The sequence below is a fragment of the Bos indicus genome, chromosome X (assembly GCF_029378745.1).
Source record: "Bos indicus isolate NIAB-ARS_2022 breed Sahiwal x Tharparkar chromosome X, NIAB-ARS_B.indTharparkar_mat_pri_1.0, whole genome shotgun sequence".
Classification (NCBI taxonomy): Eukaryota; Metazoa; Chordata; class Mammalia; order Artiodactyla; family Bovidae; genus Bos; species Bos indicus.
Window position 1 is genome coordinate 18,258,382 of NC_091789.1, and position 26,663 is coordinate 18,285,044.

At 37.7% G+C, this 26,663-nt stretch overlaps 1 protein-coding gene and 1 non-coding gene across 5 annotated transcripts in view; both read left to right on the plus strand.

Annotated features, from left to right (window-relative positions):
• The window catches only part of PHF6 (PHD finger protein 6), a 48,855-nt gene that overhangs the window by 18,212 nt on the left and 3,980 nt on the right, over positions 1-26,663 (plus strand). For 3 of the 4 annotated variants that reach the window (XM_070783890.1, XM_070783889.1, XM_070783892.1), the window contains 6 exons: positions 53-186; positions 453-496; positions 9,819-9,988; positions 10,149-10,292; positions 16,191-16,295; positions 18,757-18,890. In XM_070783890.1, the coding sequence (XP_070639991.1) occupies positions 53-186; positions 453-496; positions 9,819-9,988; positions 10,149-10,292; positions 16,191-16,295; positions 18,757-18,890 (731 nt within the window). The remainder of the gene's footprint in view (positions 1-52; positions 187-452; positions 497-9,818; positions 9,989-10,148; positions 10,293-16,190; positions 16,296-18,756; positions 18,891-26,663) is intronic. The other variant, XM_070783891.1, reaches the window with a different exon arrangement.
• Positions 627-733, plus strand: LOC139181860 (U6 spliceosomal RNA). Its single transcript, XR_011565588.1, has one exon. It is a non-coding gene; the product is annotated as a U6 spliceosomal RNA (small nuclear RNA).

Sequence of the window (26,663 nt, forward strand, 5' to 3'; positions counted from 1 at the left end):
TAGCTGTAGCAAAAGCACACACTAATAATACTATTTTATTGTTTTGCTGTAGATGTGCTCTTTGTGCCATTGTCCCGGAGCAACAATCGGTTGTGACGTGAAGACTTGTCACAGGACATACCACTACCACTGTGCGTTGCATGACAAAGCTCAGATACGAGAGAAACCTTCACAAGGGATATACATGTAATTATTTAACTTCTCTTAGCTTTCTTAAAGTCATACTTTCTTTAGGTCTTTGTAAAAAACTTGTGCCTGATTCCAAGCATCTCATCATCCGTTGCAAAGGGTGTTTTTGGTAGGGAATTGACTGCTCCGAGAAATGGCATAGAAAGTTTAACGATAAGGTTTTTGGAATCTAGTGAATGGGGTGAAGTATACTGCTCATTCTTAGTTTGAAAAATGAGTTGGTTTGTTTACTTGGTAATTTTTAATTTTTTCGTTTCTTGTAGGGTTTATTGTCGAAAACACAAGAAAACTGCACATAATTCTGAAGGTACGTCATTCAGCTACTTTTTAATTTCAAGAGGAAATTTGAGTAAAATATGAGCGAATTATACTATATTTTCACCACAAGAGGTGTCTTAAAATTGAATGCTATTTGAAGAATTAAGAAAAGCACTCGGGTGTTTGCTTTAGCAGCACATATACTAAAATTGGAACAATACAGAGGAGATTAGCATGGCCCCTGTGCAATCATGACATGCAAATTCATGAAGCATTCCAGATTTTTCACAACATTGTAAATCAACTATACTTCAGTTGTTTTTTTTTAAAGAATACTTAACCCAGTTCCTACAGAGGTTCAAAGCCTTTTGAGAGCAGTTTTATTATATCTGCAAATGAATTTTTATTCCTATTATTAAGATTTATAATGAAGATACTTAAGTATAGAGAACATGTTTGTTCATTTTAAGAGAACATGTTTGTTCATTTTAAATTAAGGCACTATAAAAATTACTCAAGTTATGAATGAACCAGAACAATGGGAAAAAAAGAGAAAAGCATTTGGATAAACTAATGTGAAAAGTTTACATTAAACTAATAGTGAAAAAGATCTGAATTTTTAAAGAAAACTTTTACCTTAAATTCCTGTAAGGAGTACATGGAGAATATATTTATCTTTAGGGGGAAATGATGCCAGTGGTTATGGGTTTCTGTGTTCAGGTGACTATGTTAGTGGTTGTAAAGGTAATAATTATAGAGAGTCCTTGCTACTGTCAGATAAAGAAAATGTGGACTAGAAATACTGGTACATTTTGTGATAAACAACCTTTCTGTTGAATTTTTATTCACACTGAAGTACTTTCACTCCCCTTAATATAGACATGTTCATAAGAAATAATCAATTTTAAAATACAAACCTTTAAAATTATTTTATGGTTTGTTTCCACTTAAATTTGTACAAAACCAGAACAGTCATGTTTATATATTCTTAGCCAAGCTGTATAGTTGGTCTTTAAAACGTATGGGAAAGTTCTGAAACTGAATTCTGACTTGTTTCAAATTTCTCATACAGATGGTTTTGATACTCTTACTAGCAATATGAAAAGCTCAGATTTAATCTGAGATTGTTCTATCCTTTCATTTAGATTAGAGATCTTTCAAGTTTTTGTTAGCTTCTGAGAGCATGTTGCTTAGAATTAAGAATGATTTGAGCCTGTTGTTTTAAGAAGTTGTCTCTTTTATAAAGACTTACCTAATTATCAGTGTTAGCACATTAAAATTTGTGGCCCTTTTTGATTTCTTAGGTCTTGGTTTTATAATACAAAATAGTATTGTTTTCCCTTTAGGACCAGATTAATCTAAATACTTTAGAAGTGCTGGTTAAAGACTGTCTTTAGCAAAAACTTATTATTAATAAAGATACTGGACAAATATAAGAACAGAATCTTTTTTGATTGATAAAGTACAACTGATAAACTTTATAGTGTTTTCCTTCAGTTTTTTCATTTAATTCTAGAATTGAGTTGAAAAACCTTTAGTGAAAGGTTAAGAGTAAGCTTTCTCACCTTTCATTGCTTCAGATTTTAACAATGTATTTATTTGATTCTCTTCAAAATTTTAGTGAGCACATGCAGTAAACCAAGGATTGAGACTTAATGATCTGGCAAGTGTATCAACATACTGGGGCAGGGTATTTAAGGGTGACAACAATGAGTCCTATAGACATCGCCCCTTTTATTCCCTCAGTTTCTGAAGCTGATAGTACCATCTAGTGGTGGGGATAAGTCACTGCAGACTACACAAAGTGAAATAATTTTAACCACCGTTTTGCTTTGAGAAACTTTTTAATGAGGAAGATCTAAATTCATACTTTTCGAGAGGACTTTTCTTTTAGTAGAACTGGCAGGAATACTACAATTCAAACTTAGGATACAGTTGATTTGAAATTTGGGTTCGGTGTATACTTTATAGCATATTGGGGTTCCCTGTATTAGTGACATATGTAGTGTGTGTATATACTCATATTGTAGAACTTGGAGCATAACTTTGCAATTTAAAAATATGGCAATTTCTATTTATTGAATTTAGACTTTTATCACGTTTATCTAGCTTGAATTTATTAGATACCGGATGCTTTGTCAGAAACAACTTCCATTTACTTCATTATTCTAATGGGAAACATATGTTCTACTTAATGATTATAATTTATGGTGGGGGTAATAGGATTGTATTTCAGGGACTGTCTTTGAGAATTGTACAGCACTAGTCTATAGAGCAAAGAGGAATTGATACCTTTGGTGGTGTATTGATCATTTGCCATCTGTGGCTCAGTACCTACTTTACTAATACTTAAAGTGATAAATACTATATAATTCAGTCTGTTCTGTTAGCTTGATATAACATGAACTGTGTTTTGAAATATCAGATTTGAGAATCTCTGTACCATCTTCCATACTTTTGCCTTTTCCAGAATGTTATATACTTGGAATCATACAATATGTAGCCTTTTCAGCTTGGTTTCTTTCACTTAGTTGGCCTTTGTGGGGAGGGAGATTAGTTGTTAATGCTTACAAGAAAGGATTCAATGGACAAGAAGAGATTGGAGGTACAAGGAGGAGGATTGAGTGCAGGTGGAACAACTGCCCTGTGATAAGGAGAACCTTTCTACTGTAATAGGAGAGAAGGAAGATAGGTGGTTCCTATTAGGTCTGTTTTCTCTGTGGGGGAAAGTGTAGGGAGATGGGTGAGGGTTGGAAGTTGAAGGAGAAAGTTTTGAAATACTAGTTGTGAAGACCAGGGGAGAAAGTTGACCTAAAGAAGTGTAAAGTTTCCAGACCTTATTGGAGCAGTTGAGGTTAGTAACCCTGAATTTATAAAATGATGCTGTCAGCTTGTGTGACATTTCCTCCAGCAACTCGGGATCCTGGGTGTAGCACAGAGAGAGTGGCTAGTTGGTTCATTCAGAATCAGGATTTTTTCCAAGTGAGTTCAACCAAGAAGTAAAGGGATAGGAAGTTTAGAATATTTGCTAGAGAAAAATAAACTGAAAGGAATTAATAGACTGGAGGTCCTGGTAAGATTGGAGAACAATGAGAATGAAACTATTTAGGAAAGCAATCATCTGTGGTCCCACGGTATGAGGCAGTGATTTCAGAGAGAGAATCCTTTTAGGTGATTATGAGGTATCTGGGTGTGATTATAGGGATTAGGTGGTTGATGGAGGACATTAGTGAAGATTAAGGAGCTGAATGACTACGTGTTGCTTGGATTGTCCATGTGGACAGTGAAATCACCCAGGATGTTGGCAATTTCCAATCTCCATTACTTTTATTAAATGGAAATTTAGGGAGATCCTAATGTGGTATCAAGGTCTTTAAAAACCTTTTAAGTTTAGGTGCATAGAATAGATTTACTAAGTACTGGAAAGGCAGCTTTCCTCTCATCCTTGTCCTTGTTTCTCAGTTTCCAAATTTTTTCGCTGAAGGCAACATCTAGGATCAGTTTCTTTTGTGTCCTTCAAGAGCACTAATATGCATACATAAGCATATGTATAGCTAGCAGTTTTCTACCTTGCAGGAGCTTATAAAAATGTTTATTTCCTAGATAGTCAGTATTAATACTTCTAGAACATAAAGTCACTCACTGACATGTGTCTGTCCCAGCTCTGCTCTTCCCCAGCTTTGTGATCTTGGGCAAAATAATTTTAACTTTTCTGAATTTACTTTTCTTCTGTAAAATGGGAGATGGGGATGATGACTGATATAACCTCATGGGGCAGTTTCGAGACGCAAATGAAATAATGCATGTAAACTGCACAGCACATCTGGTATAGTAAAAACTCAAATGTCAGGTCTTATATTTTGGGTATTTGCATTTATATATTAAATGGAAAAGGGCAAGATGTAGAGCAGTATGCTTGGATTTGCATATGCATAGAAAATAACAGCTGACATTTATTGAGCGTGTCTTATGTGCCAGGCCCTGTTCTAGATTAAGTACCTTAACTCTTTTAATTCAGGAACCCTCTGAGGTAGGTCTCAGGTCCAAGGACACAAAGTCTGTGACAAGAGATCCAGGATTCAAAACCAAGCTCTCTACCCTTGAGACTGAGAAAAGAAATATCAGATACTACGTAACAGTAGTACCTTGAGAAGGGAGGGAGTGAATATGAAGAAAGGGAAGCAAGAAAATTAGGGCAAGAGCTGGGAGTGCAGAGCAGTTGGAATTGGAAGGTGGAAAGGAAGATTTTTCCTTCTTTCATGCAGATAATTCTTTTACAATTATTATTAAAAATGATACCTTTAAAAAATGTAAAATATTTCACAGTTCTGAATAGGAAAAAAACCAGTAAGCAACCATGAAAAATTTAAACAAAGGTGCTGTGACTAGCTTCCTCCTCACATTTTCATGTGCAAATAATTTTCAGAATAAATTTCCCAAAATAATATTGCTGGGGTCAAAAGGTTTAATCTTTTTAAGGTCCTCAATCCACACTGCCATGCTACTTTCTAGAAAGATTGTGCTAGACTATATTCCCGTCAGCAGTGGCTGACTTTACCCCCTCCTTTCAGCACATTGTATTTTACGAATTCTTTTAAATACAAAGGTAGTATACTGCCCATTGTTAAAAAATTTAAATAGTACAATGGTACTATTAAATTAATTCACAAAGCCCTCTCTTCACCCCAGAATCACACTCTGTGAGTAACTACTAATAATGGTTTGTATATCTTCTCGGAACCTTTCTTAGATACATACACTCTTACATATGTATCCATATATGCACTGTTCATAATACAATGGCATCATAGTATATATAGAGGTGACGTTGTGCAACTTGTTTTTTTCTTTCTGTGATATATCAGACACCCTTCTCTGTCTGCATACAGATCAACCTCATTCTTTTTAATTGTTGTGTTATATCCCATAGAATAAATAGAACTGTAGTTTACTTACAGATTTCTCTACTTTAAAAAATCACCTTGGGACTTCCCTGATGCTCCAGTGGTTGAGACTGCGCTCCCAATGCAGGGGCCCCGGTTTTGATCCCTGGCGAGGGAACTAGATCCCACATTCTGCAACTAAGACCCAGTGCAACCAAATAAATACAAACAAAGTGTTTTAAAAACACCTATATCTACTTTTTCCACATACAAATAAAACTGCATTGATCTTCCCTATACATACGTGCTTATGTACTTATGCAAGTGATTCTATAGGATAAAATCTTAGAAATGGTGATGGCAGGTGACAGTCTATGCATTTAACATTGGAAATAAGTACTATAATATGTACCAATATTGTATGAGAGTGTCCAGTTCCCTGTACCTCTGCTGGATATTATCAGCCTTATAACTTTTACCCATATGATTATCTCATTTAATTTCCATTTCCCTTATCACTAATAAGGTTGTGCTTCTGCCCATTTTTTTGGTCATTTATATTTCTTCTGTGGACTGTCAGTTCTATCTTTTACATGTTTTTCTTTCAAGGTTTATCTTTTCAAAATTGATTTGAAGTGCTCTCTGTAAAGTATAGATATTCATTCCCTGCCACTAAATGGCTTCTTAGGTGGCCTAATCCCAAAATTCTCTTCCATTTTCTTCTATTACATTTATAGTTTGTTATTTTACTAGATTTTTTGGCTCCATCTCTAATTGTTTCATATGGTATGAGAATAGGAATCTCAGTTTTTAGAAAATAGGTAGCCATTTGTGCCATTATGTCTCTCCCCAACTCATTTGAAATGCCACCATTATCATACTCTGATTTCCCATATCCATATGGGTTTGTTTTCAACCTAGCTTTCTCTTCTGCTGATATGTGTCTATTCCTATGCCAGTGTTTTTAAGTACTTTTGCTTTATGGTATATTTTGATATCTTTTTTAAAAAGATAGTATTATACATTTACTGTTCCAGAAAACTGGGGAATCAACTTAAGTTCTGTCTTTTCAACATTTCATTAAATAAGGTTAGCAAGAACTGATACCATTCTCATTTTGATCTGGTTCTTCCAGAAGCATCATTTATCTCAGTATATTTGTAGGGTTTCTTTTATGTTTGTATTTCTAACACACTTCTTGTTGGATTTATTGTAGCTTTTTATAACTAAAGATTGCTATTTTGATAGGTGAAAATGATATATCACTTAATTTACACTTTGACTCTAGAGAAGTCAAATTTTCTCAAAGTGTATTTAACTATTTATGTTCTATGAATTATTTGATCATATTTTTGTGTTGGGCTCTTAATCTTTTATGAGCTTATCAGATCATAAAGATACTAATCCTTTGTCATAAGTACAGAAGATATTTTTCCAGTTTATTGTTTGCCTTTTAAGTTTATCACTTATATTTTTACTTTGAGAAGTTTAAGAGTCTAATATAGTTAAATTTTGTCAATCTTTTGTGATTGTTTTTTTTACTATTGCTATTAAAGTCCCCTGAAATTTTATACTGAATGATTTCATATTTAGGACAGACAGATTTGCCATGTAGAAAGTTAGACATGTTGGCCTGATAATGGAATCAGTTAAGTAATTTCTTTATAGGTATTTGACAATGTAGTGTTATTATAGTGATTATAATATAGTTATATAGTCTATATATATTCTATATATAATCTATATATAGATTATAATATAGGTATTATAGCTAATGACTTTTGTTTTCATTGTAAATGACAGAATATTATGTATTTTACATATATGATATAGTATGTACCAGGATGAGTGAAACATTTGGTTATGATTTTTCATTTTAATTTTTGGTACATACAGTAATTCTAGTACCTTTAATGAAATTGTGTCATAAGAATTCTCAGATTAAATGTTTAAAGAAAGTAGATGGTGTGTTCTGATGTTAAATTTGCTATAGTGTTAAGATTAGAATATATCTTTAATTGACTTGTCTGTCTTCACAGGGAGAGTTATCCAGATTTTTGTCTGTAAAACTCTCCCCCTCCCCTTTTTCTTCTCTCAGATTCTACCATAGTTAGGTAAAGTTACATTGATACAAGTTTTAGTAACTGTTTTGCAGATGATCTAATGCTCTCAGTTCCTGGAGTTTATATATGCAAGTACACTACTTAAATTACCCTTTTCTTATCATAATGAATGTGCTTTTATTGCTTTAAAAAAACCCTTAAAATATTTATTAGGAAAGATCAGCATCTGAGAATAGGAGTTAATACGCTTTCTCATGGAGAAATTAGTCCATGGAATTATAGTCAATAATTTATGGTAAAAGAAAAATCAAAATAGGTATTAGAACTGTACCTAAAACTTTCTGTAGTTTGACTCTAAGACTGAATATTTGGTTTTTATATCTTTTGAATACTAAATACATTGTCTTATATACTGTACACCCTCAATGAATAAAATATTTGTAGTGAATAACCAAATGAAACACCTCTATTAATGGTACAAATTCTTTTCAAATTGCTGGGAAGTACAATTCTGAAACTTCTACATTAATTTTGTTTAATCCATTAAAGTATGTACAGACAGCCTGCAACATAGCTTTCCTACCACTTACGTTAGAAATTCCTTTTATACTTAGGAAGTGAAACTGTTAGTTGCTCAGTCATGTGCGACTCTTGCGATCCCACGGACTGTAGCCTGCCAGGGTCCTCTGTCCACGGAATTCTCCAGGCAAGAATACTGGAGTGGATTGCCATTTCCTTCTTCAGGGGATCTTCCCAACCTGGGAATTGAACCAAGGTCTCCTGTATCTCCTGCATTGCAAGCAGATTCTTGACCATCTGAGAGCCACCAGGGCTTAATATTTGTTTACTTGATCAGTTGGTTAGCTCATTTGTAGATGACTTCTTTGTTGAATTAGGTCTTTTGATTTTCATGTTAGTTTAAAGAGCTATCTAGAACAGTGCTGCCCAATAGAACTTTTCTGCCATGATAGAAACATTCTATATCTGTGATGTCCAGTAGAGACTCAGCTTACTGCATGTGACTAATAAATACTTAAATGTGGTCAGTCAGACTGAGAAACTGATGGTTTAATCTTATTTAATTATAAATGACTTAAATTTCAAAAAAAAGCATGTTGCCAGTGGCTGCTATATTAGACAGCACAGATATACATGGGCTTCCCAGGTGGCACAGTGGTAAAGAATCCAGCTGCCAATGCAAGAGACACGGGAGACACAGGTTCAATCCCTGGGTGGAGAAGATCCCCTGGAGGAGGTGACTGAGCTTCCCTGGTAGCTCAGTCAGTAAAGAATCCGCCTGCAGTGCAGGAGACCCAGGTTTGATACCTGAGTTGGGAAGATCCCCTGGAGAAGGAAACCAAACCACTCCAGTATTCTTGCCTAGAGAATTCCATGGACAGAGAAGCCTGGCAGGGTACAGTCCATGAGACCGCAAGAGTCAGACATGACTTAGTGACTAAACCACCACCACTACCTGGAGGAGGAAATGGCAAACCACTCCAATATTCTTGTCTGGAAAATTCCAAGGACAGAGGAGACTGGCAGGCTACAGTCCATGGGGTCACAAGGAGTCAGACATGACTGAGGGACTGAGCACACATGCATGTTATACCTACTTGATTTTCATGTAGTTTTCCAAGTTATTGTAAGTTTAAATTTTGGGTAATTTTTCTAATTTCACCAGTAGTGTGAGGGAAAACTCTTTGAAACCTATGGTAAAAACAACAACACAACATCTAATTCTTTTTTTAAAATAGTAATTTCTTTTATTATTATTATCATTTTGGCTGCACTGAGTCTTCATTGCTTTGCATGGGCTTTCTCTAGTTGTGGCAAGTGGGGACTATAGTTGTGGTGTGGGCTTCTCACTGTGATGGCTTCTCTTGTGGAGCACAGGCTCTAGAGTGTGCAGGCTTCAGTAATTGTGGCCCATGGGCTCAGTATTTGTGGCTAACGGGCTCTAAATTGTGGGCTCAGTAGTTGTGGCTCATGGGCTTGCTTGCTTCATGGCATGTGGAATCTTCTTAGACCAGAGATTAAACCTGTATCCCCTGCATTGGCAGGCGGATTCCTAACCACTGCGCCACCAAGGCAGTCCAACAAGATCTAACTCTAAAATTTCCCTTATTGGTATTTTGAAATGTTTACTGAATTATGTGCACAGTCGGGATCACAAGACTCATTTGCATAGAATTATATATTTGATGGAAATAATTTACAATGATTATAATAAAACTGTTTCTTTGTATTTGATTTTCATTGCATTTATATGAAATGTTAGGCTGTTACATCAAACATACCACAGACCATTTCTCCTCATATCTTGAGGTGATATTCTGAGGAAAAACGTATGTTCTAAGGACCCATGAACTAATGCTCATTTTAAAATTGGTCCATGTTAATAAAGCTTTTGTTCATTTTTAAGCAGCTGATTTAGAAGAAAGTTTTAATGAACATGAACTGGAGCCTTCATCGCCTAAAAGTAAAAAGAAAAGTCGCAAAGGAAGGCCACGAAAAACTAATTTTAAAGGACTGTCGGAAGATACCAGGTCTACATCCTCTCATGGAACGGATGAAATGGAAAGTAGTTCCTATGTAAGTAGAAAATTGTTGGATTCTTACTTTTGTGGCAACATGAGTATACCTGTGTTTATAGGTAAAGTTAATCATTTGAAGTGTTAACTAAGCTTGAGGTACTGATAGCATATTTTTTATGGATTTTTTTCAAGTTTTTCTTTTTCTTTCACGTTTGCAGAGAGATCGGTCTCCACATAGAAGCAGCCCTAGTGACACCAGGCCTAAATGTGGATTTTGTCATGTAGGGGAGGAAGAAAATCAAGCAAGAGGAAAACTGCATATATTTAATGCCAAGAAGGCAGCTGCACATTATAAGTGCATGGTAAGTATGGTTCTTTTTATATGCTTTTAAATCCAAGTTTTGGAAAGGCATTTAGCTAGTGACCAAATATAGAACTTCCCTCCACAGTATTCATATTTTAGAATTAGGAATAGCATATCCTATAATCCCAAATCTATTTAAAAAGTATAATTGACTTGTAACATTATATGTTTCAGGCATACACCGTAGCAATTCAATGTTTTTATATATTATGAAATGATCACCACAATAAGACTAGTTACCATGTATCATAAAAAGTTGCTGCTAAGTCGCTTCAGTCATGTCCGACTCTGTGCGACCCCAGAGATGACAGCCCACCAGGCTCCCCTGTCCCTGGGATTCTCCAGGCAAGAACACTGGAGTGGGTTGCCATTTCCTTCTCCAATGCATGAAAGTGAAAAGTGAAAGTGAAGTCGCTCAGTCGTGTCCGACTCTTAGTGACCCCATGGGCAGCCTACCAGGCTCCTCCGTCCATGGGATTTTCCAGGCAGGAGTACTGGAGTGGGGTGCCATTGCCTTCTCCATCATACAAAGTTACTACAGTATTATTGACTAGGTCTCCTATGCTGTATATTACATCCCCAGTTCAGTCTCTTAGTCGTGTCCGACTCTTTGTGACCCCATGGACTGCAGCACACCAGGCCTCCCTGTCCATCACCAACTCCTGGAGTTTACTCAAATTCATGTCCATTGAGTCAGTGATGCCATCCAACCATCTCATCCTCCGTCATCCCCTTCTCCTCCTGTCGTCAATCTTTCCCAGCATCAGGTTATTTTGAAATGAGTCAGTTCTTCACATCAGGTGGCCAAAGTTTTAGAATTTCAGCTTCAGCATCAGTCCTTCCAATGACTATTCAGGACTGATTTCCTTTAGGATAGACTGATTGGATCTCCTTGCAGTCTGAGGGATTCTCAGGAGTCTTCTCCAACACCACAGTTCAAAAGCATCAGTTCTTTGGCACTCAGCTTTCTTTATAGTCCAAACCTCACATCCACACATGACTACTGGAAAAACCATAGCTTTGACTAGATGGACCTTTGATGGCAAAGTAATGTCTCTGCTTTTTAATATGCTGTCTAGGTTGATCATAACTTTTCTTCCAAGGAGCAAGCGTCTTTTAGTTTCATGGCTGCAGTCACCATCTGAAGTGATTTTGCAGCCCCCCAAAATAAAGTCACTCACTGTTTCCATTGCTTCCCCATCTATATGCCGTAAAGTGATGGGACTGGATGCCGTGATCTTAGTTTTTTGCATGTTGAGTTTTAAGCCAGCTTTTTCACTCTCCTCTTTCACTTTCATCAAGAAGCTCTTTAGTTTTTCTTTGCTTTCTGCCATAAGGGTGGTGTCATCTGCATATCTGAGGTTATTGATATTTCTCCCCATAATCTTGATTTTAGTTTGTGCTTCATCCAGCCCAGCATTTCTCATGATGTACTCTGCATATAAGTTAAATAAGCAGGGTGACAATATACAGCCTTGACGTACTCCTTTCCTGATTGGGAACCAGTCTCTTGTTCCATGTCCAGTTCTAATGTTGCTTCCTGACTTGCATACAGATTTCTCAGGTCAAGTGGTGTAGTATTCCCATCTCTTGAAGAATTTTCCACACTTTGTTGTGATCCACACAGTCAAAAGCTTTGGTATAGTCAATAAAGCAGAAGTAGATGTTTTCCTGGAACTCTCTTGCTTTTTGATGATCCAATGGATGTCAGCAATTTGATCTCTGGTTCCTCTGCCTTTTCTAAGTCCAGCTTGAACATATGGAAATTCATGGTTCACATACTGTTGAAGCCTGGCTTGGAGAATTTTGAGCATTACTTTGCTAGCGTGTGAGATGAGTGCAATTGTGCGGTAGTTTGAGCATTGTTTGGCATTGCCTTTCTTTGGGATTGGAATGAAAACTGACCCTTTCCAGTCCTGCTGATTTTTCCAAATTTGCTGGCATATTGAGTGCAGCACTTTCACAAATCATCTTTTAGGATTTCAAATAACTGAACTGGAATTCCATCACCTCCACTAGCTTTGTTCGTAGTGATGCTTTCTAAGGCCCACTTGACTTCACATTCCAGGATGTCTGCCTCCAAGTGAGTGATCACACCATCATGATTATCTGGGTTGTGAAGATCTTTTTTGTAGAGTTCTTCTGTGTATTCTTGCCACCTCTTCTTAATATCTTCTGCTTCTGTTAGGTCCCTACCATTTTTGTCCTTTATCAAGCCCATCTTTGCATGAAATGTTCCCTTGGGATCTCTAATTTTCTTGAAGAGATCTCTAGTCTTTCCCATTCTGTTGTTTCCTCTATTTCTTTGCACTGATCGCTGAGGAAGGCTTTCTTATCTCTCCTTGCTATTCTTTGGAACACTGTATTCAGATGCTTGTATCTTTCCTTTTCTCCTTTGCCTTTTGCTTCTCTTCTCTTCAGAGCTATTTGTAAGGCCTCCTCAGACAGCCATTTTGCCTTTTTGCATTTCTTTTTCTTGGGGATGGTCTTGATTCCTGTCTCCTGTACAGTGTCACAAACCTCCATCCATAGTTCATCAGGCACTCTGTCAGATCCAATCCCTTGAATCTATTTCTCACTTCCACTGTATAATCGTAAGGGATTTGATTTAGGTCATACCTGAGTGGTCTAGTGGTTTTCCCTACTTTCTTCAATTTATGTGTGAATTTGGCAATAAGGAGTTCATGATCTGAGCCACTGTCAGCTCCTGGTCTTGTTTTTGCTGACTGTATAGAGCTTCTCCAAGTTTGGCTGCAAAGAATATAATCAATCTGATTTTGGTGTTGACCATCTGGTGGTGTCCATGTGTAGAGTGTCCTCTTGTGTTGTTGGAAGAGAGTGTTTGCTATGACCAGTGTGTTCTCTTGGCAAAACTCTATTAGCGTTTGCCCTGCTTCATTCTGTACTCCAAGGCCAAATTTGCCTGTTACTCCAGGTGTTTTTTGACTTCCTACTTTGGCATTCCAGTCCCTTATAATGAAAAGGACATTTTTTGGGGGTGTTAGTTCTAAAAGGTCTTGTAGGTCTTCATAGAACTGTTCAACTTCAGCTTCTTTAGCATTACTGGTCAGGGCATAGACTTGGATTACTGTGATATTGAATGGTTTGCCTTGGAAACGAATAGAGATAATTCTGTCGTTTTTAATATTGCATCCAAGTACTGCATTTCGGACTCTTTTGTTGACTATGATGGCTAGTCCATTTCTTTTAAGGGATTCCTGCCCGCAGTAGTAGATATAATGGTCATCTGAATTAAATTCACCCATTCCAGTCCATTTGAGTTTGCTGATTCCTAAAATGTCGCTGTTAACTCTTGCCATCTCCTGTTTGACCACTTACATGGCCTAGATTCACAGACCTAAGATTCCAGGTTCCCTTGCAGTACTGCTCTTTACAGCATTGGTCTTTACTTCCATCACCACTCACATCCACAACTGGGTGTTGTTTTTGCTTTGGCTCCATCTCTTCATTCTTTCTGAGTTACTTCTCCACTGATCTCCAGTAGCATATTGGGCACCTACCGACCTGGGGAGTTCATCTTTCAGTGTCCTATCTTATGCCTTTTCATACTGTTCATGGTGTTCTCAAGGCAAGAATATCTTGCCTTGGTTTGCCATGCCCTTCTCCAGTGGAGCACATTTTGTCAGAACTCTCCACCATGACCCATCCGTCTTGGGTGGCCCTACATGGCATGGCTCATAGTTTCATTGAGTTAGCCAAGGCTGTGGTCCAGGTGATCAGATTGGTTAGTTTTCTGTGACTGGTTTTCAGTCTGTCTGCCCTGATTAGTTTTCTGTGACTGGTTTTCAGTCTGTCTGCCCTCTGATAGAGAAGGATAAGAGGTTTGTGGAAGCTTCCTGATGGGAGAGACTGCCTAAGGGGGAAACTGGGTCTTGTTCTGGTGGGCAGGGCCATGCTCAGTAAATCTTTAATCCAATTTTCTGTTGATGGGTGGGGCTGTGTTCCCTCCCTGTTATTTGCATGCCTGCTATGCATGCTAAGTCGCATCAGTCCTTTTGGACTCTGCGCAACCCTACAGACAGCAGCACACCAGGCTCCTCCAGTCCGCAGGATTCTCCAGGCAAGAATACTGGAGTGTGTTGCCATTTCCTTCTCCCTGTTATTTACCTGGGGCCAAACTATGGTGGAGGTAATACAGGTAATGGCAACCTCCTTCAAAAGGTCCCATGCAGGCACTGTTACACTCAGTGCCCCCATACCTGAAGCAGGCCACTGTCGACCCAGGCCTCTGCCAAGACTCCTGGACACTCACGGCCAAGTCTGGGTCAGTCTCTTGTGGGGTCACTGCTCCTTTCCCCTGGGTCCTGGCATGCACAAGGTTCTGTTTGTGCCCTCCAAGAGTCTGTTTCCGCAGTCCTCTGTAAGTTCTGGAGGCTCTATGGTGGGGTTAATGGCGGCCTCCTCCAAGAAGGCTTACGCCACACCCAGGTCTGCTGCATCTAAAGCTCCTGCCCCTGCAGCAGTCCACTGCTGACCCGTACCTCCGCAGGAGACACTCAAACATGGTTCTGTCTCAGTCTCTGTGGGGTCTCTGGGTCCTGGTGCACACAAAGTTTGTTTGAGCCCTCTGAGCGTCTCTTTTAGATTATGTTCTATAATCCCAAATCTTCATAAACTCTAGATTTTAAAATATATAGTGTTTATGATTTTAGTGGGATTTAAAGTAATCCTGATTGTAGTTACTGTGTTCCAGATAATCCATAATTAACAGTCTTATAACTAAAAACATCACCTTTATGAACTTGTCTTGGAAGCTGTGTTTAGACCCCACTATAACCTGGTAAAAATCTCTCTTATTGTATTTCTTATACTGTATTGCAGTTATTCATTTATGAGCCTTAATTCCTTGAGGGTAAAAACTATATCTTTGCATCATTAGATACAGGCCTGACACATAATATATGTAAGTATTTTTGAAATAGGTTGTATTGAAATTATTTATCCCATTGATGATTAGCTTTTAAAAATTATATTATTTATAGAATTCTCTAGTGGTCCAGTGGTTAGGACTCTACACTTTCACTGCTGAGGACCTGGGTTCAATCCCTGGTCAGGGAAGGAAGATCCCACAAGTCATGTGACATGGCCCCAAAGTTTTTTTAAAATTATATTACTTATTTCAGGAGTTCTTAATCAGAGATGCATATCAAATTTATGTGGGGAGGTTTTTCCAAAATATATATCCCTGGAGTAGATCCCAAACACGTCTGCTGCTGCTGCTGCTAAGTCGCTTCAGTTGTGTCCGACTCTGTGTGACCCCATAGATGGAAGCCCACCAGGCTCCCGTCCCTGGGATTCTCCAGGCAAGAACACTGGAGTGGGTTGCCATTTCCTTCTCCAATGCGTGAAAGTGAAAAGTGAAAGGGAAGTCACTCAGTCGTGTCTGACTCTTAGCGACCCCAGGGACTGCAGCCCACCAGGCTCCTCCATCCATGGGATTTCCCAGGCAAGAGTACTGGAGTCGGGTGCCATTGCCTTCTCCGCCAAACATGTCTAGTTGGAAAAAAAAATCTCCAGGTGATTCTGATCTGTATCTGTGGTTGAAATTTGTCATTTGAAACTATTTTTTTAAACTTTGTGGAAATGTAAAATAGTTGAGATGACAGGATGACACTGCTGAACTCTTCTTGTTTAATGAAGCATTTAATCTTGTTCCTGTACTGGCAATATTAGTTTTATTCCATTGTTCTTATTTTGAGTTATATTTTAATCAGACATGTGACTAGATTAAAACAATATTTGAGTCGTATTTGATTAAGGAAAAGTCATCTTTCTCAGGATATTAAAATAATCTAACACATTTGTGCACACATTGTTTAATCTTTTCCTCACAAGGATTCTGAATATTACATGTTTTTGCATTTTTCTTCTCTAGTTATTTTCTTCTGGCACCGTGCAGCTCACAACAACTTCAAGAGCAGAATTTGGAGATTTTGATATTAAAACTGTACTGCAGGAGATTAAACGAGGGAAAAGAATGGTCTGTGCTTTTATGTTTATGCTATGCACCGTTACTCTTCTGACTTTGTGCTTTAAATTTAGAACACATCTTAAATTCATCCAGTCACCAAAAATTTTAATATAAAGTAGCTCATGTGTTAAAGCAAAGTATATATTTGACTCATTTGTAATATAATAAAGGATGCTGATGTTACTGAAAGTTATTCTTCTTTCTATGTAACTTCATTACTTAAGAGAATTATACAGAGATTTATATTTCAGGGTATTTTGAGAGTCTTTTAATAAAATAAATGAAGATGTGAATGTGACACACCTTATTAAGTTTAAAATGTTAAATTGTTTAAGCTCGCTTTAAGAACAATTTCATGACCCCAATAGAGTATTGAGAACCTCCCCATGTTGTTATTCATTCTTTTTTTTTAAATAAAAGGAAAAGATTTTTTTCAGAGCCTTCTGTTTAAAGTTCACATACATAGTTGTCTCTTAATATGTTTATCATAGCTTTAAAGTTTCCTTTATAAAATGTGCCTAAGTCTCGTGTTTTTAAACATACTGAATTACTAATAAATAGCTTTAAGAAATACTGGCATCTTTATTTGATCACTTACTCCTTTACAGTTTATGAATATTATAAAATGTTCTAGGAATGCAAAATATTTAAGACAGCAGTTGTCTCTAGAAATGACTTTATTTAAAAAATTTTTATTGTGAAAGTTTTCAAACATCAAAATTAGAAAGGCTAGTAATACATGTCTGTCCATCACCTTGACTCATCAAGAATTTGCGGCACTCGTTTCATCTATGCCTTTTATTCTTGTTGCTTGAAGTATTTTAAAGCAGAGCTGAGACTTCATATCATTTCACCTCTACATATTTCAGTATGTATCTCTTAAAAGTTGGGCATTTTCTTACCTAACCACAATGTTATTACAACTTACAAATTAACAATGAGTCTTCAGTATCATTTAATACCTAGTTTGTATTTGTTTTTCCCCAACTGTCTTAAAGCTATCTTTTTAAAGTTGGTTTGTGTGAATCAGAGGAGGTTCACACATTGCATTTGGTTGTTACATATCCCTTAGGTAATTTAGGGCACTCCGTCCTCCCTGTCTTTATTGTTTCTGTTTTGTTGTATGCCATTGACTTGTTGAAGAAAATGAATTAATTGTCCTATAGAACATCCCACATGTTTTATTTGTCTGTTTGCTTTTTCACAATGCCATTTAACTTGTCCCTCTATCCACCAGATTTTCTTTTAAAGTGGAAGTTAGATGTAAAAAACTGATTAGATTCAGTTTTCAACATTTTGGGGGGTAAGAACTCTTCACAGGTGGGACTATATCGTCCATATTTTATCACATCAGACAAGTCATAATGTCTGATCCTTGGATTCAGGTGGTGAGTCAATCCCTCCATTGTGAAGTTCCCCTTTGATCTGTTTCAGACATTGCTGATCTTTGTCTGAATTGATTAGAAATGACTTTTTCTCTGTGGAACTGCATTTTTGAAGGTATAAAAATTATTGATATCATCTGTTCCATTTAAATCCAGTTCAGTTTCTTGATACTTTGATTATTCTTTTAAAAAACGAAACTCCTTTAAAACAGAATGTGGAGTATTAAAAAAAAATAAAGGGGAAAACAGTCATATGATGTTGAGCAATGTTGTTATGTCATACATCTGAAGTCCAATAGGTGACTAGGATAGCCATTCAGTTCTCTTGATCAGCTTGCTTGCTTCTACACTATTGACCGTTAGTGTCAGCACTAACCTAGCATTTTCCCATGTGTGCTTCAAAGGAAATCGCTCCATCAAGATGCTCTCCCACTGCTCCAAAATTAAAAGGGCATCTGGAATTCAATAAACTTGGAAACTGTTTACTATACCCTCCTTCCTGGAGGAAAGGCTGTCAGAAGTTCTGCAATCAAGTAATCTGTTTAAAACTAGCATTTCTCAAACTTCTTTGAGTATGAAACTCTTTTGCCAACAATCACCTTAAGTCTTACGAGAATTTCAGCCCCTTAGTCTCTTTCTGCCCTTTTGCCTACTTGGTAGCAATCCCTTTCTGGGGGGCATTGCTTTCCTATCTTCTCATTCTTCCCCCTGGTCATAATAAGAAAGGGACTGATTGCAGGGAAGAGAAGAAGCCAACCACTAAAATATAGAATATATTTTTATGTGTGTTTGCCAGTATTAAGGAGTGTTCCCTTTATGTTTCAATGTCAGATTGCTAATGGTTACTAGAGTTAAATAATGGAAACATCAGGGGTGACTACATATTAGAAAGTCAAAGTATGATTTAGATTGTAACACTATTTAATATATATGCTATACTATAAGTTCAGTGTACTCTCTTTCAATAGAAAAACTTTTCTTTGTAACATGGAATGTTTGGCTGAAATATGGCTAAAATAGAAAAAATAAGATTGCATAAACTTGGAAATACTGCTTATAATTATTCTTTCTCTTCCCCTAAACAGAAATGTACACTTTGCAGTCAGCCTGGTGCTACTATTGGATGTGAAATAAAAGCCTGTGTTAAGACTTACCATTACCACTGTGGAGTACAAGACAAAGCTAAATACATTGAAAATATGTCACGAGGAATTTACAAGTAAGAGAACAACAATTGTCCATTTTCCTAAACTTGTCAGTAAGTAACCACCCTTAAATAGATGACATTAGTTTATTTGCTCACGCTTCTTAGGTGATGTTTAGCCACGTATAGAATACTGAGGACGCTGTATGAGTACTGCAGTGGCATTTTCCTCTGCCTAGACATCTCTGGATTAGCATTTGTTTATCCAGTGTTTGTTATGCTTCCTATGTGCCTGGCATTGGGCTAGGAGCTGAGCATACAACAGTGATCAAAATGGACACAGACTGTGTCTTCATGGAAGCTCACAGTCTAGTGGGAGAAACATATCAGTCAAATGGCCACATAAATAAATATACAATCACAAACTTCATAAACGGTATAAAACAGTGGTCCTCAACTTTTTTGGCACCAGGTTTCCGGTTCCGAACCAGAAGAAAATTTTCCCATGGACTGGGGTGGGGGTGGGGGGATCGTTTCAGGATGATTCAAGCGCATTACATTTATTGTACTAATGATAATCTATATTTGCAGCCACTCCCCAGCGATAGCATCACCACCTCAACTCCACCTCCAACCATCAGGCATTAGATTCTCATAAGGAGTGTGCAACCTAGATACCTTGCATGTGCAGTTCACGGTAGAGTTCGCCCTTCTATGAGAATTCAGTGCTGCCACTGACCGGACAGGAGGTGGAGCTCAGGCGGTAATGCAAGCAAAGGGGAGCAGCTGTAAATACAGATGAAGCTTGGTTTGCTCACGTCCTGCTGTGCAGCCTGGTTCCTAACAGGCCATGGACTGGTACTGGTAGGGGTTGGGACCCCTGATGTAAAAGTTCTGTTACAAAGTGCTGTGAGAGCATATAAGGAGGAGGAGCTAACCTAGTCTGTAGTGGAAAAGTGTCTAGGAATTTCCTTAAGGAAATAGTGCTTGAGCTGAGATATCAAAGGCAAAATGGATGTGGGTGTTGGGAAGGTGTTCTAGGCAGAGAGAACAGTGTGTGCAAGGCCCTAAGATGGTACACAAGCCAGGGTGCAAATGGTGGGGAGGGGGGAGGTGATGGTAGGAGACTACTGCTGCAAGTCCAGGTGAGAACTGCTGGTAGATTAGAATAGTAGTTGTGAAGATAGAAGTCTAAAGGTACTCTTGGAAGACTGATGAAAGAGTAAGGTTTGGAGATTTGGGATTCTATGTTACCTTCATTTTTTTATGGTCTTCTTACCTGTGCTGCATTGGACTAGTGGTATCAATATGAATCTCTAATGGTTCCCATTGTTTAATCAAATGGAGAGTAAGTTGATAGGGATCCCTGAATATTTATTTGGTTTGTCTTTGCAAGTTGTAAAGGACTTCTTTGCTCTCACATTCCCAGTGTGCAGTAAACCAGTGACCCAGAGTCAGCTACTTCATGGACAAAGCAGTTTGTGTCAGCAGTCACCAAGCCATTTGGGTGACTGCATGAGGTGCTAATGCTGTGTTATAAACTTGGCCAAACTTTGCTTAATAATAAAGGCACATGTTTTTCAAATGAATTCTATCAAGCCTTTAAGGAACAGATAATTCCAATGTTATTTTTAAGTCCTGCTGCTGCTAAGTCGCTTCAGTCGTGTCCTACTCTGTGCGACCCCATAGACTGCAGCCCACTAGGCTCCCCCGTCCCTGGGATTCTCCAGGCAAGAACGCTGGAGTGGGTTGCCATTTCCTTCTGCAATGCGTGAAAGTGAAGTCGCTTAGTCGTGCCCGACTCCTAGCGACCCCATGGACACAGCAAAAAATGGAAAACTTCTTGATTCATTCTGTAACACTTGCATAGTTGTGACACTAAATCTGACAAAGATACCATTTAACAACAGAAATTTAAGAACTAGAGACTGATCTTACTTTTATAAATATATGTACCAAAATCCAAAATATTAGAAAATCAAATCCAGGGCTGTAGTCTAACAGTTTCAAGATTATTCAGAATTAGGACTGTGACCCATTGTAATTAATAAAGAAAAATCCTAGCACTTTCCTAGTGGAAACTGAAAAGACATTTGATATCATTCAACATTCATTTCTGAATTTTAAAGTAAGGTAGCAAAAGTACTCTTGGTTGTAAGCTAGGAGTCTTACTAGAGTGTTAAAAGAAAAAAACAGCTTCTTTGGCATTAAAGTAAATGGACCATGGTTCTTAACCAGAAGGTAGAGAGAGCCCTCTTTAAAAATGGTCATGCCTGGGCCCTACCCTCACAGTAGGTTGAGGCCCAAACCTTGTATTTTATGACTTGCCAGGACTTCCCTGGTGGCTCAGATGGTAAAGCGTCTGTCTACAATGTGAGAGACCTAGGTTCGATCCCTGGGTTGGGAAGATTCCCTGGAGAAGGAAATGGCAACCCACTCCAGTACTCTTGCCTTGAAAATCCCATGGATGGAGGAGCTTGGTGCAGGCTACTATCCATGGGGTCGCAAAGAGTCGGGCATGACTGAGTGATTTCACTTCACTTCACTTCACTTAAGTGATTCTCAAGTTCATCTCTAATTAAGAACCACTATACCAATACACTTTCATTCAGATCATTTCATTTCATTTCATTTCATTTCATTCAGATCATTTCAACAAGACAAGGGTGCCAACTACCAAAGTCACTTTCACTGTTCTTCTGGAGGGTTAAGCTGGTACAACAAGGAAAGGAAGGAAAATGTATAGTAAATATTGTGAAGGAGAAAAAATTGTCAATATTATTGATTTCATTGTCTACCAAGAAAATCCAAAGAAATCAACTCTGAATTTATTAACAGTTTATAAGAGCTCACTCAGTAAGACTGCTGAGTATGAGATGAATTTTTAAAAACAATTCCATGACGAAAAACCCCCACAGTTCCATGGCAACACACTCCAGTATACTTGCCTGGAGAATGCCATGAACAGAGAAGCCTGGCAGGCTATAGTCCATGGGGTTACAAGAGACTCAGACATGACTTAGCAACTAAACAACAAATAGCTAGTTAAAAAATGTAAAGGAAAACTGTCTCCCACTCCCCCTGCCAAACTCTTACTCCTCTTCACACACACACACACACACACCAAAGGTGAACTTTGTTTTAAAAAAATAGCATCTTACACAGGACCCCAATGAATGACAAAGTATATTATGATCCTTGATAGACTCAACTTTGAAAGATACTTATTCTTCCCAAGTTATACATTTTAATACAATTTTAATGAAATCCAACTTTTTGACAGTTTTATCTAAAAAAGTAAATGTAGTATTATTGTCTATTAGTAATGATTGTTACCTTATATACCTGGAAAAAGAAATGGAAACTTAAACAAGATAGAAGTTTGTTTCTTTCCCGAAAGACGTCCAGGGGAAAGCAATGCAGATTGGTAGGCAGCTTTTCAGTGTTATCATTGGTCCCCATTTCCTTCTTCCCATTGTCTCTTCCTTCCATAGGAAGCAGGAGGAAGCAGGGGCAAAGGAAGATGAAAGGGCCAAGTTGCTGTTGCTCCACCTGAGTCAGGCTTTAATCAGCCTTCCTGGAATTTCCATACACTCAGCATCTCATTTGCCAGAATTTAGTCATGTGTCCAAAGGAGTCTGGGAAATATACTCTTAGTGGACACATTGCTACCCAAACTATGGTTTAGTACTATGTAGGTAAGGGCAGGGATAGATATTGGAGCAGCCAACTAATCTTTATCACATGAAGCCAAGAAAATTTTTAATGCAATTGAGAAGAGAAATCTTCCTGTTATATATCAAAGCCAATCATATTGTATAGTAATGAAAATAGTATGGTACTGGCCCAGGGATAAAGATCACTGAAGATAGATCCATATCTTTGTTGGAATCTTAGAATCTAAGAAGATGCCTTAGTGGGTATTGCTGCTATCACTAACAATGCAATGAAACTTCTTACACATACATGTTCTTGCACTGTTGTCTGCTCAGTCCACACAAGCAGACTAGTAGTAAAAGATATATATTGTTTAGGGTTTAGGTCTCCAATGATAAATTGCTCTCCATTTTACATCTGTGGTTCTTTAGAGAATTTAAATATTTTACTTTTATTTGGGGGGAGGCAGAGTTTACAGGGGAAGTTTCCTTTCCTGGTTAACTTGTGTGTGTTGCCAGTAAGGACTTGGACACCATTAAAACTAATTTTAGAAATGGAAATGTTCACAGAGTTGGAGGCTTTCTGCTTAGAGAAGTTGTAATGTTTCAATCATGTGCTGAGTCACTCAGTCGTATCCAACTCTTTGTGACCCTTTGGACGATAGCCCGCCAGGCTCCTCTGTCCATGGGATTAATTTTTCAGGCAAGAATACTGAAGTGGGTTGTCATTTTCTTCTCCAGGGCATCTTCCTGACCCAGGGATCAAACCTGTGTCTCCTCTGTCTCCTGCATTGCAGGCAGACTCTTTACCCGCTGAGCCATCAGGGAAGCCCCCAGTCCAGATATAGTCTACCAGTTGAACTGAACTGAACTGAATGTTTGTTAAGTTGCCAGGGGAACAGAGCTAAAGAGTTAACCAAAGGTGAAATTCTCATGCAGAAAGGGGAAATATTTTTATTAACGTTTCACCTACAATAGCAAGAAGAAAAGAAAGAAAGGAAAAAAATCAGAATTCCATCAAGAGACTTAGTAAATGAATTTTCGTACATACAAGCATCTAGTGGAATGCTATGCAGCAGTTAAATAAAGTAGACCCATGTGTAGAGTTATGAAAGAGGTATTTCCAGTCAAGGGGGGGAAGTTGCATAATTCTATTTTAGCATATGAAAAGTACATGCATACAAGATATGTGTATTTTTTAAAGCCTATTTGTCCAAATTATATTTAGATCCCATCACATTATACGATTGTTTTTGGCCACACTGCACAGTATGTAGGATCTTAACTTCCTGACCAGGGATCAAACCCATGCTCCCTGCATTTGAAGCACAGAGTCTTAATCACTGGACCACCAGAGAAGTCGCATGGTTTTTACACATAAAAGAATTTCTTGGAGTATCGTCAGCAAATGTAATAGCTGTCACCTCTTATTCATTGCATAGGGAAGAAGAGACAATTTTATATTCTCCTTTATATAGTTCATGAGCAATACATTATTTTTTAAAGTAGCCAATAATGTTTTATTTTTAATTTTATTTAGTTATTTATTTTATTTGGCTGGGCTGGGTCTTAGTTGTGGCATATGGGACCTAGTTCCCTGACCAGGGATTGAACCCCAGCCCCCTGAATAGGGAGCATGGAGTCTTAGCCACTGGACCACCGGGGAGTCCCCCAATAATATTTTAAAATAACAAGCTCATTTAAAATATTTAAAATCAAATATATGAGAATTATTGTATTTAAAATTTAACTTTATTTAGATATTCTTTTCACAATAGTTATCCATTTTCATTTCAGAAAGAAAATGGAAACTACAGATAAAAATAAAACTTAGTATCAACTTTAATTCTAGCATCAAAGATAACTTTTAAATCTTCTGGAATGTTTTCTTCTAGACATTTATGTGATTATTTACATGTATACATTTAAAAAACCAAACTTTCTTATATATAATATTTTATAACCTGTTTCCCACTTCCTGTATCTTTAGTAGAGGCATTTTTTCTGTGATGTTAAACAGTAGCACATCACCATTTTAATGGTTGTCTAGTATTCCACTGAATGCGTGATTTAGCCTGTTTAATCAGTTCTTTTAGACGTTTAGATGGTTTTTTTAGTTGTTAGAACACCATGTTGCAGTGGTCATCTCTGAACAAAAATATTTGGACTGGGATCTACGATGATTTGAAATGTTCTTTTTATTTTTTCACATTGAAATTTGTTTCTAAAATTAGAAGGTGGAATCTAGCTTTTTTCATGGACACCATTGAGTTCAAATAAGTCCATAACCGAGTAGTTTGGGGAGAGAAGAATGGGCAGATAGGAGGAAATGAAAGGAGGAATATTTCTACATGAAATGGCTTCCTTCCCTTCTTTCTTTACCAGTCCTCTCTGGATCATTAATCAGTTCAGTTCAGTCGCTCAGTCATGTCTGACTCTTTGCGACCCCATGGACTACAGCGTGCCAGGCCTCCCTGTCCATCACCAACTCCCAGAGTTTACTCAAACTCATGTCCATTGAGTTGGTGATGCCATCCAACTATCTCATCCTCTGTTGTTCCCTTCTCCTCGCTTTCAATCTTTCCCAGCATCAGGGTCTTTTCAAATGAGTCAGTTCTTTGCATCAGGTGGCCAAAGTATTAAGAGTTTCAGCTTCAGCATCAGTCCTTCCAATGAATATTCAGTACTGATTTCCTTTAGGATGGATCATGAATATATTCATATTAAAAAGGCAAGGGAAGATTATATAGTGATCTTTGTATCCTGTTTTATTGTATTTCTAAACTATATAAATATATAGTTTTCTAAAATGTTAGCCTCCCACCATAAAATAGTAAGTTCTGTGACAGCAGAGATCTTTGACTGGTCAACACCTGTGGCCTGGGTGTCCCGACTGAGGAAAGACACATAATAGATCTATGGGAAATAGTCCTTGAGTGAAAAATAATCCCAGAGAAGATTAATATTTTTCTAACAAAGAGCTCATCTTTTAGATAAAATTCTGTTATCAAAATTTCTAAAACTACACAACTCCTAGTCTCAGCAGGTACCAAGTTATTGCACAGTTGTTTCATCTACATTTTTTTCTTTCTGAGGTATGTTAAAGCAGAATCCCAGATCTTCTGTCATTTTATCCTTAGATACTTTAGTATCACTGTGCAATTATTATCACACTTTTTAAAATTAACAGTAAATTCTTAGTATCATCTCATACCCAGTCCGCTTGCACCTTTCCCCAGTTGTCTTGAAAATGTTCTTTTGGCCTTGATTTGTTCAAACTTCAATACATTCACAGTCCTTACACAGCATTTAATGGAAGTCTCTTAAGTAAGTCTCTGTCAATAAAGAACAGTCCCCACTCCACCCTTGCCTTTTCCTCCTCCTTATTGAAGAACCCTGATAAGTTGTCTTGGAAAAGCCCCTTGTTCTAGATTTTATCTATTTGCTTGTTCGTGGTTTCATATACCATATACCTCATTTCCTACCCCTCTGTATTTCCTGTATTTATAACTTGGTTCAAAGGCTTAATTAGATTCAGGTTGTATTTTGGAGGAAGATACTTCACAGGTACACTATAAAAAAGTCTCACTCTTGATACTTGAAGTCATGATTTAAAAAGTGATTCCTAATGTGCAGTGTTTGAAGAGTAGAAATTCTCCATAGTTCTTTGAAAATTATTGAAAATGTTTTAAGAATAAAAAGTGACGAGCAAAACTATGTCAGAAGTCAATTATCCTTGTTGCCCCCCCAACCCCACCTCTGCCGTTTATTCTACTCACTTGTTAGAAACGTTCATGTTAAAGCTACTCTTACATCATCTGTGGCAGATGAATTCTTACGTGATCATCTTTTATCCATTGCTGCCCACAAGAGGGCATCTACTGAACATTTTTTAAGCATTGTTCCATCTTGTCATCTTGTGTATAATTGCCTTAAAACTAAGCTCAGATCATCCCCCACCCTTCTCTGACTATGGTGGAGATGATTGATTATGCAAAATATATTGGTGCGTATATAGTAAAACACCAATAGTAAAGCTTCCCTGGTGGCTCAGATGGTAAAGAATCCGCCTGTTAATGCAGGAGACCGGGGTTCGATCCCTGAGTTGGGAACATCCCCTGGAGAAGGCAGTGGCTACCCACTCTAGTATTCTTGCCTGGAGAATTCCATGGGCAGAGGAACCTGGTGAGCT